Source organism: Astatotilapia calliptera, chromosome 14 (assembly GCF_964374335.1).
Source record: "Astatotilapia calliptera chromosome 14, fAstCal68.1, whole genome shotgun sequence".
Classification (NCBI taxonomy): domain Eukaryota; kingdom Metazoa; phylum Chordata; class Actinopteri; order Cichliformes; family Cichlidae; genus Astatotilapia; species Astatotilapia calliptera.
Window position 1 is genome coordinate 14,480,555 of NC_137435.1, and position 11,729 is coordinate 14,492,283.

The 11,729-nt window shown below is 38.3% G+C and overlaps 1 protein-coding gene across 1 annotated transcript; it reads left to right on the top strand.

Moving 5' to 3' along the window:
- Positions 1–6,192: 6,192 nt before the first annotated feature.
- Positions 6,193–11,226, top strand: LOC113037010 (extracellular calcium-sensing receptor-like). The gene is made up of 12 exons (XM_080289109.1): positions 6,193–6,253; positions 6,393–6,883; positions 6,974–7,126; positions 7,214–7,414; positions 7,496–7,739; positions 7,875–8,101; positions 8,221–8,351; positions 8,477–8,573; positions 8,719–8,842; positions 9,025–9,497; positions 9,579–9,659; positions 10,791–11,226. Exons 1-12 carry the CDS (start codon positions 6,193–6,195, stop codon positions 11,145–11,147), a joined length of 2,640 nt encoding a protein of 879 aa, XP_080145235.1. The 3' UTR covers positions 11,148–11,226.
- Positions 11,227–11,729: the final 503 nt, after the last annotated feature.

The window sequence follows — 11,729 nt, forward strand, 5'->3', positions numbered from 1 at the left end:
ATTCCTAGTGGGAGTTGTCCCTTAACAAGGTTGTTGATCCACTATTGATCATGTACCTCACCACATGCAGCAATGTGTGAAAAAGGCATGGGTCATTATGAGCAGATGTTTCAGGTGAAGTCATTGTGAGACCGTGCCTCGCCCTATTATGTGACCCACTGAGAGCGTATGACCGAAGATGTGAACTGCATTGTTGGTACCTACAGTGCAGTTTTGAGATCTCTTTCCAGGTGCCTCAAACCCCATTCAGATCTTGCATCAGGTGATCTCAATGAGTCATGAACCTTCCGAAGATGGAACACAGTCTTCTGTCCCCCTTCTGTGCTTCATCACCCCCAAAATGAATCAAAGCACCCCCAAAGATTTCTTACTTTTTTTTGACAATATTTGCTGTTTGTGTGACACACTACTAAAAATATAAAAAGCATACAGTACTTGTTTGAGACATAACATTTTAACAACAAGTTTAGATAACCCCCCTCCCAAAATGGTTTGTTCCAACTTGGCTCTCCTCTGCTCTGGCTCTAGCGCCGTTGCTGCCAGAGCGATGGTGGCTGAGACGCAGCGGACCGGAGGTGTAAGTGCCTGGCTTAAAACAGGACATATTAGCTGCATTTAACCTTCAGTTACTCTTTATATAGTTAGGTAGGAGTCAGACCATGTTTCTTTTTAGCCGAAAAACATTACACCAGGTAACCTGCTGTGTTGAAAACTTGTTTTCTGACAATGTTTGCTACCCTACAATCCGTCCTGCTGTGTAGTAAATTCAGCGACATTTGACCGTCCTGTTGCTCCTATTCAAATTCATACAGCCTATTTAAAATCTAAAACTTTAAATTGTCCGCAGCCTACTCTTGGTTACCACTGGCCTGTTTGTAATGAATACTAACTAGCTAACTGACTGAATGCCCATTAACCTTATAACTCCTGTTGTGTGTGTGCATGTGTGTGTGTGTGTGTGTGTGTGTGTGTGTGTGTGTGTGTGTCTATCTTTTATTAGATGTTCATGTGGTTTGGTTATTTGCCTTTTGGTTGAAAGTAGACTGAGAGAGGACTTTTTGTTAGTGATCTTAATAGAATTTTTTTCATATTAATGTAATTTTTCATCTAATTGAATCTATTTGTGTATGATTGTCAGTCCAAAGAGGGAGAGAGGAAAGAGGGGAACGTGAGGAGAAAGGGCAAGATCAGGAAGAACCAGGTAAGAAAACAGACAGGGAATAGTGACATGCAAAACAGAAACTGTTAAACTGACAAAGAGAAAAAAAACCTGATTTTACTCACACAATCTGGAGGTTGTGTCCTCCCTATATTAAAGCTGCTATACAGACTCTGCAAAACAAACTGGGTTGAAACATTTTTGACCCTCTTTAACAACATTCCAACATAACATTGTAATTGATTGGAGAGATTAAAATTAATGATATGTTTTTATGTGGTTCAGCCACAACTCTACTAAAACCTCAGCCAGTTTTAGGTAGGCCAACTTTTGGACTGTCCAGTTGTCTGTATGACTGACGCAGTACGTAGATCACATTTGCACACTATCAGAAAATGCCAAACGGTGCCCTGGTGGAGTGTGGAGCTGTAAAGAGAAGCAGAGTGCTCTGTTTATATTCTAAAAATGTTTTAAGCTTGTTTTAAAGATTCTGTACAGCAGCTTCAAATGTTTTCCAAAAGCACACATACACTTATCAGTGTTTCTCAAACTTTTTACAGTGTGTACCACCTGATAAAAATGTCAAGCTCTCCTAAGTACCACTATGAAAACATGAAAGTCATAAATGTTACAACACAAAATTATTATTATTAAATTAGTGAAATTAGTATCTGCAATAAAGATTTTTTCATACATTGTATACATTCTACCACAGGCAAAGTTGCCTCCATTTTTATAGCTTTTATTAATATTTTGTAATAATTTATTCTGTTTTGGGAGTGTTTTTTTGTGCATCTGTATTATATTATACATACACATTAAAAGTGAATCTCTGTCCAAAAAGTGCACTCAGTTTACTTTTTACTCACTATGAGCATCATTCATTATTCTCCCCCGGTAATTAAGGTTAGGATATGTATTTTTTCTAATCCATTCTTCTTTTGCAGCATTTAAATAACCTTGATCAGATTTGATGGTTTTGTTACAGACTTTTCAAAAAGTGTTTTGCTTTTCTTTCACAAATGTGGGGATTAAATTGTGTTAAAATGTACAAAACAGTGATGTCATGTTTTGTGACGAGAACCCAGGCACAGAGAGACTTGATGAATTTAAGAATCTTATGATTTAATAAAGAAATTTGCAGACTTGCACAGAGATGGTAAAATTATGATGACTGATAACGGAGACGAAGACAACAGACGATGAGGACAGGGAGGAACAGGGTTTAAATGCACCAAAGTGACAGTCAGAGAGAACTCGGGACAACATTTAAGGATGCAGGGACTGACAGAGACAGGTTTATCTTGCCTGGCTGGGCAGCTCTCTGGACGCTCAGCACCCCCAAAGCTCTGATCCTAGAATTGTGCCTGCATAGCGCATAGTCTAAGCTTTATGTTCCATAGTCTGGCCTCTTAGCCTTCACAGTTCATGGCTTTCACAGTTCATAGCCGTCACAGTTCATAGCCGTCACAGTTCATAGCTTACACTATTTCCTGCTCTGTAATTAAACTAAGCACTGTAAATAAAGCACTGTATTCACGCCAGCTTTGCCTCCCTCTGTGTCTGCACTCACCGCCTGGCCCTCTTGGCTGTAACACTTTCTCACCTGTCTTTCTGTCTCCTTTCACTTTTTAAAGGTTGCTATGTTAGAAAAAATGTTTTGCCCTGCCATGCTTGTTATTGATGTGGTAAATAAATAGTTTATGAAAATATCACTAAATCTGTCATTTATTATTTTAATATTCAGTAATGATCATGTCTCACCTCTAGTCTTCTCTGTCTTAATTTCAGGTTTCCACCATGTGTTGTAGATAGTTCAGGAGGTTAACAAAACCAAGCAGTCTTTGGGTTTTGGCTAAGTACTGTTTAGAATACCAGAATAGGGAGGATTGTGTAGGTTTAAGTTTATTAGTGTCATGAACCGAAGTTCCGTGCGCAAGCTGGACCCAGAAGCAGAACACACACACCAGGGTAGGAGGGAATAAAGAAAGCAAATTTATTATAACTAAAGATGTCCCGTGAGGGTAGCCGAAAAAACAACGTATGGAACCAGAAGAAACCGAGGGACTGGGGAGGTGAACTGCGCAGGGAACGCCGAGAGCGGGGCTGTGAGAAGCTGCAAAACAAAAAAGAGAAACAGATTACTGGGGTGCGGAATAAAGGCAGCATACGAGGGAAGGTGGAGTATACGTCTTACGGAGGTAGCCGGGCTGAGTGAACCAGAGGGGGGGGCTCCAAAAGGGTCGAGACGGCGAGGCTGATAGTGCTTCCGAATCTCAGGCGGACAGGTGGACAGGCAGGTGGCTCGCAAAAACGCCGAGTTGTGATCGCTGAGAAGCGACTACGGACTGGCGTGGAGCAGCAGGTAGGGCAGGATTAAATAGTCCACCTGGTGATCGCCTGGGATGGGATGCAGGTGTGGGGTTAGCAGCCACGCCCGTGGGCGTGGGCATCCCAACAGCACCCCGGACGCCGGGCCGCGGACCATGACAATTAGACTGATATATATATATCAACAAGACAGTGTACATCACTGTCACAACAGTGTTTGTTTTCATTCAAAGGATTTATGGTTTTTCCTATAATGGTGGGCTGGTCTCTAGTCAAAATGCCCAGGCCAATTTTTTTGTCCCAGTCCAGCCCTGTATGCATCTCATCTGCAGTCTGGAGTTACCTACATCTTCCTACTCGGAAGGCAGAATTTCCGAATTCCGAGTACAATTGAAAGCACCACGACTGCAGTTTCCGTATTGGACCTAAAAAGCGCATATGACGCTGTGACGTAGACTAAAATCATAGCGGCAGTCGACGATGGTCCAGGTGTGTGATTTCTCTCATGGAAATATGCACATAATTTTTTCCTTTCTGTTGCTAGGTGGCACAGTGCACTTGTGACAGGATAGTGCTAACATGTAAGCAAGCTAGAAGACTGGCATCCTTGCTGGGTATCCGGTTAGGGAAGCAACACATTAATAAGAGAATTCTGAGTAAAACCAATGTTACTTTCCCTAGTAACTAGCTACTTTGAAAGTAACGAGTACCTTGAAGTAACTGAGTTACTTTTGATAGAAGTAACTAGTAATGTAACTAAGTTACTAATTTAAAGTAACTTACCCAATGCTGTTTATTACTATTACTGAAGGCTACTTGCCACACCAATACCAACTAGATTTTTAAATCTTAGTATAAAATGAGTAACAGTAGGGTGGACATTAGGTAAAGCTGCACTTTTTGCAGCGATCTCGTATAGAAAACTATTCCGTGCGTATAAAACGGGCTCGTAGCTGAAAACTAGCTCTACTTTGTTGTCTGGGTCAACTTTGCTAGCGAGAGACAGAGAGAGCAGTTGAAAGGCTGCTTCAACAAAACGTATTTTTTTTTTGGAGGAAAAAATGAACACAATGTCCAGTCGAGTCTTAATAGCTTACTTACAACTGGGCTCGTCAGGCACTCTTTGCCTGCAGTGGTAATTATTATATTTACATGCTTCCATCTCCCATTATGGTTGGTGACAACTCGTACTTTTTGACTCTCCTTTTTCCCCCTCCCTCACGCTCACAGGCACATACTGTAACGGGTATGGCAGTCCATTCTCCCTGCAGCATGTAATCGTAATACACTGCCCATGAGGCTACATTCTTTAGCTACATTCTATACTCTGCCTATTGCCTTCATATTAAAAAACTTTTCAAACAATGATTTAAAAAAAAAAATATTCGCTTTATTATGCGGGTCGCAAGTAGGGGTGACATGGCCTGAGACTGCGATTGACACACAGGCATTAGAGCCTCTTAATGCGTGTTTTATTTGGGTTTCTACCGGTGTGGAATTACCAAAAATAGAGAGGGCATAGCCCAACATATGAAACAGAAAAAGACTGCAGTGTAATCCATTTATTTCAACAAAGTAATTGTATTCTGAATATCATCTTTTTAAACGGTAACTGTAACGGAATACAATTACTCATATTTTGTATTTTAAATACATAACACTGGTATGTATTCCGTTACTCTCAAACACTGTGTAAATGCAGAAAAAAAACATGCATGGCTAGTATTGAGGCATAAATAATTCATATTTCACTACAACATCGCATGGATTTTCTGAAAAATATAAAATAATTAAGGATTTCAAATTTTGTGAGCAGAGGTCTGTACTGCAAAGCAAATTCAACAGACCCAGGGCATTCTGTAGTTATCTGGTTTTACTTAATTACCCCAGAGTGTCCCCTCTACATTCACAGGAAAGGTAAGGTGATTGTAGCTTCTGACTAACAAGAAACATAAGTGTGCTGGAAGCAGAGTGACCAAACACTGGAGATAGCTACATATGATGAACAGTTATAATGTGGGAATGCTGGACTGCATCTGCCGGAGATGCAATAAGGAGAGATTGTGGTGGTTTTTAGCACCAGACAAAGGGGAATAATAATATATCAGAGGAAATGAAAAAAATATTATTCTTTTCTGTGTTTTGTAATGAAAAGTGTGTGACTCTAGGAAAACAGCTTAACAAACTTGAATTTAAAGCAGTGGTTCAACTTAAGAAATTAATGATTTGTTCAAGCAGTGTTATCCTCTCTCCTGTTGCACTTTGCTGTGATTGGGTGATCTAATGATGACTCATAAGAAACAATAAAATGACACAAGCACCAGATATATTAAAACACTTCACTGTGGTGTCATACACTATGCTAGAGGACCACTGGTTTAAGCACAAAGTTTTTATGAGTTTACTGTGGATAATGCATTCAACCCTTGTTGGTTATTTTCTTTGGGTGTTTTTTAATGTCTTCTTTAATACGATTTGTATTGTGTTCTTTGATGTTAACATTACTAAGTCACTAAGTGTGGAGGGAGGTGTTGTGGAAAAAGAAGAAGCTGCGATGACAGAGCCAATGCATGGTTTAAAGATCAGGGGAATGAGAAGTGTTGATTCTAGTTTATCTCAGTGTGTAAAACTGGGAGGCAGTGACCTCCCAGCCTTGCACTCTGATGGGGATGTTGTGATTGGAGGGTTTTTCCCTCTGCATTATGTTGTCACTGAGCCACAGCACAGCTACAACAGTAAACCTCAAATTACATCATGCAGCAGGTGAGTGTAGTATAGTGTTTTTTTTTCTTCTTCCTTGTAACACAAAGTCAAAAAAGCATAAGCTTTGACCATATTGCCATGTTTCTATAAGACTGTTTAAATGATATTATTTTATTAAATGAATAAATACGTTATGGAGTTTTTCTTATCTACAGCTTTTATCAAAGAGCCTTTCGCTGGATGATGACTATGGTGTTTGCAGTGGAGGAAATTAACCATAATTCAAGTTTGTTACCAGGTGTTAAACTAGGCTACCATATCATGGACTGCTGTGACCATATCCCCACCGGCCTGCAGGCTCTTTTTTCGTTATTCAGACACTCTAAAACTGTCGACAGTAAAGTTGAAAAATCAGAAGATACTGAATACAATGGTATCAACGGGGAAGGGTTAAAGACTGTAAAACTAACTACAAAAGAAATAATGACCTCATTGAAAAATAGAAATGAAATTTCAAATAGTGTTAAAAACACTGGATATTACCTAAATGAAAATACAAGAGAAGAAATAAAGACGAAAGAGTCTTCCACATGTCTGTATTATTCTCCGGTGCCTGCTGTGATTGGTCTTGCATCCTCTTCCCCTACAAGAGCTGTCGCTCACACACTTGGCCCTTTCAACATACCACTGGTAATATACTGTACAACTTTATTTAATAGTGTTGTGTATTTGATTTGTGTTTTAGCTCAATAATACAGAAAGAAATCACTTTCTCTCTAGGTGAGTTATTTTTCCACCTGTACCTGTCTTACTGATAAGCATTTGTACCCATCATTCTTAAGAACTGTGCCAAGTGATCTCTTTCAAGTTAGAGGTCTCGTAAAGCTTGTCACATTTTTAGGCTGGTTCTGGGTGGGCACAATAGGAACTACGGTGAGATAAAAACTTTTTTAAATGCTACAATGAGACATTTTTAGACAGCAACATGGTTTATAAATGCTTTCTGTATATACATTTCAGGATGACTACAGCCTTTATGGCATCCAGGCATTCTCTAATCAGTTTGGAAGGCAAGGTGGATGTGTGGCATTTCATCTCACCATCCCAACATCGCCCACAATGGCTGAAATACAAGAAATGACAGATACGCTGGAGAGTTCAACTGCTCGGGTTGTGGTGGTGTTTGCTACAGAAGGGAAGCTCCTAAATCTGTTCTTAGAAGTAAGTAGTGATATATAGTGTTATTATGCTCATAATTGTTTTCATGAAAATTGCTGCATTATTTTATCTATGATTTTCCAGCTAGCTCAAAGGAATGTGACAGGGATACAATGGATAGCCAGTGAAGCCTGGGTGACCTCGAGCCGACTGGCCTCACCCCAGTTTCTCCACATTCTACAGGGAACACTGGGCTTCACTTTCCCTGGAGTCAGCATCCCAGGCTTGAAAGAGTTTCTTTTGAATGTCCGACCCTCTCCCAAACCAGGAATGGAATTTTTCAATATGTTCTGGGAAGAACATTTTGGTTGTAAGCTAGAGTTTGAAAGCCAAAGAGCCAAAGACTATGAAGCAGATGATTTTAATGATAATGATAGTTTTCGTTACAACCCAGGTTTCCAAAACAATTCTCTTTATATGGTCGGATTTAATGTGGGACAAAAAAGTTTATTTAACATGTCAGCTTATAAAGACGGTGAATATGCTTTTGAAAAGCCTGTATGCACAGGGTCAGAGGATTTGAGAAACACTGACAGCAGTTATAGTGATGTATCTCAGGTTCGAATATCCTACAATGTGTATAAAGCTGTGTATGCCATTGCCCATGCTCTGCACACTTTTTTGAACTGCGATTCAGCAGGACCTAGCGGGGGATTGTGTGAGAAACACAGCTCATTTTCAAATGGTCAGGTAATTGAAAATATTATAAAATATTTAAAATCAACATTTATGTAATTCAACATTCATGGGATTCATGTGTAGTTTTTTGACATTCTTTGTTTTGTTTTTCTAATTTTCTTTTCCTGTAGTTTCTTCATCATCTGAAAATGGTAAATTTCCACAACCAGTTTGATGAGAAAGTGTATTTTGACACCAATGGAGAGCCTGTCCCTCTTTATGACATTATTAACTGGCAGAAGGACAGCAAGGATGAAATCAGGTGAGCTATATATACATAAAGGTGGAAATGAACTGCATGTTGAAGTAATTGTGAACAATAAACTGTAGTAACATTTAACATTAACCTAATTGCTTTTTCAAATATTTTATGCTACTTTATGCTAGATTTATCAAAGTTGGAACCTATGATGGTTCAGCACCACAGAGAGAGCAGTTGCAGATAATAAAGAACAGTATTGTATGGACAAAAGGACAGTTACAGGTAGGTCATAGTTATCTTGCACGTATTTGATATGACACCTAAAATAAAGATGTTTTAAACTAAAGTAAATTTGATACACTATCTCAGATTCTCAGATACAACATATTTATGCCCGTTATTTTACTTTTCTCTGTTCCTTGTTCAGGTTCCTGTATCTCAGTGTAGTGCTCCATGTCCTCCCGGCAACAGGCAGGCCACACGCCAAGGAGAACCCAAATGCTGCTTTGACTGTTTGCCCTGTGCAGATGGAGAGATCAGTAACAAGACTGGTAGTCTATATATGTTTATTATGTTTATTTATTTTTTTTAATCAATTATTATGTAGTGTAATAAAGAAGGTCATTGAATTTAAAGTTGCACAGTTTAAACCAGAACCATCAAAACATGCTGATATGCAATTAGAAGTTACTGAATGTTTATACACATATATCTATGTTTTGTGTTACGAAAGGTTCTACTGAGTGCACAAAATGTCCTGAGTACTTCTGGTCAGACAAAGACAAGGTGAAATGTGTTGCAGGGGAAGAAGAATTCCTCTCTTTCTACGACACCATGGGTATCATCCTGGTAGCACTCACCCTGCTTGGATTCATCCTGACATCCATCATCACAATTATTTTTCACAGTTTCCGCAATACACCCATTGTCAAGGCCAACAACTCAGAAATAAGTTTCTTGCTTCTCCTGTCACTCAAGCTCTGTTTCCTGTGTTCTCTGGTGTTCATTGGTCAGCCATCTTGGTGGACATGCAGGCTCCGCCAAGCAGCATTTGGGATCAGCTTTGTTCTGTGTCTCTCTTGCTTACTTGTTAAGACCATTGTGGTCCTCCTGGCTTTCCGGACTAGTATATCTGGTTCCAGGGGTTGGAAGCTGTTTGGAACATCTCAGCAGAGGATTCTGATCATCTGTACGACAGCTCCTCAGGTAGGACGAACAGTCACTGTCACTTAAACATGAGTTTAACGTGTGTTTTGGTATTCTTCTATCATCCTATCCTCCCCTCAGATTTGTCTCTGTTCTGGCTGGGTGTTGGGAGCACCTCCCTTTCCATTCAGGAACCCAAACTACCAAGCTTTAACTGGAAAAGTGAGTATATTTTCTGTATTTACCTGATATATCATATCAACCATCAAAAAATGTCCCTATCTTTATCTTCATATCTATATCAATATCTATATATCTACATCTATATCTGTCAGGTACTGTGTCCAGGCAGGCAGGAAAAGACCCAAATGCAGACTCAAAGAGACAATAACTTGAACTTAAACACAGCTTTATTGCTGGACCCAAGCAAAACAACACAGCTGTCACTAATTAACAGACGGGACCAGGGAGACGCAAAACCAGAAACATTAACATAGGATAAAGACTGTGAAAGTAAAACAGGAAATGATGAGAAAACACACACCGATGAGACCAAGAATAACAGAAGAACACATAACAGAGAGAACTATAATTACAATACAAAGAGAAATACATAATCCAGAAAGTATAACCTAACTCAAAAACATAAACACTGGATCACCAGACCCAGGACCGTGACAATATTTATCTATATATATATGTATCTCCCGATAGATAGATAGATAGATAGATAGATAGATAGATAGATAGATAGATAGATAGATAGATAGATATTGTCACGGTCCTGGGTCTGGTTATCCAGCGTTTAGGTTTTAGAGTTATTGATCTATATATGTATCTGTCTATATATATCTGTACATATATATATATATATATATATATATATATATATATATATATATATATATATATATATATACATATATATACACACATATATATATATATATATATATATATATATATATATATATATATATATATATATATATATATATATATATATTATGGAATGCCCTTTAGGAAAATATTATATATATATTCCAACCAAAGTCTGAATATATAGTATGATCTTTTGAATATATAGAATGAAACTTGAATATATAGAATGAAGCTTGAATATATAGAATGATCTTTTGAATATATAGAATGAAGCTTGAATATATAGAATGAAACTTGAATATATAGAATGATCTTTTGAATATATAGAATGATCTTTTGAATGTATATATATATATATATATATATATATATATATATATATATATATATATATATATATAAAGCGAGAGAGAGGCTCTGAGAGAATTCATATAAAATCTCCCTGTATTCATACTTGTTTAACATCATTAGATTGTTGTGGAGTGTAAAGAGCCATGGCCTCCTGGATTCTACCTGCTCCTTGGTTACATTGGCCTACTGGCCTTTGTCTGTCTTCTCCTGGCATTCTTTGGACGAAAGCTACCGGACACATTCAACGAAGCAAAGTTCATCTCCTTCAGCATGCTAATTTTCTGGGCTGTATGGATTTCTTTCATCCCAGCTTATGTCAGTTCTCCTGCAAAATTTTCTGTGGCAGTGGAAATATTTGCTATCTTAGCATCCAGTTTTGGATTGTTACTATGTATATTTGTTCCCAAATGTTATATTATTTTACTGCACCCTGAGAGGAATATTAAGAAAGGGATGATTGGAAAATATCAAAGATGAACATTTATATTTTCAGTGTTTTTCAGGGTAACTAATAAAATGCTCACATTTGAATTTGAAGCTAAATAAAATACCCTATGAGAGATGTCTTTGTGAGATGTCTTTGTGATTCTGGATAGTGTTTTAAAATACGTTCAGCTGGAAGCTGGTTCCATAGAAGAGGGGCCTGAAAACTGAAGGCTCTGCATCCCATTCTACTTTTAAACACTCTAGGAACAACAAGTAAGCCTGCAGTGGAAGAGCGAAGTACTCTAATGGGATGGTAGGGTACTATAAGGTCATCAAGATAAGGGCCTGATTATTCAAGACCTTGTATGTGAAGAGCAGGATTGTGAATTCAATTCTGAATTTAACAGGGAGCCAATGAAGGGAAGCCAATACAGGAGAAATATGCTCTCTCTTTCTAGTCCTTGTCAGTACTCTTGCTGCAGCATTTTGGATTAACTGAAGGCTTTTCAGGGAGTTTTAGGACAACCTGATAATAATGAATTACATTAGTCCAGTCTAGACGTAATGAATGCATGAACTAGTTTTTCAGACAGGATATTTCAAATTTTAGAGATATTGAGTAAATGGAAGAAA

Bases quoted from the DNA above. Each gene is read 5' to 3' on its own strand.
- LOC113037010 (XM_080289109.1), top strand. From the start codon at position 6,193: ATGTTGTCACTGAGCCACAGCACAGCTACAACAGTAAACCTCAAATTA. The intron at 8,352-8,476 runs GTGAGCTATATA...ACTTTATGCTAG, and splicing joins GACAGCAAGGATGAAATCAG to ATTTATCAAAGTTGGAACCT. The intron at 9,660-10,790 runs GTGAGTATATTT...TAACATCATTAG, and splicing joins ACCAAGCTTTAACTGGAAAA to ATTGTTGTGGAGTGTAAAGA.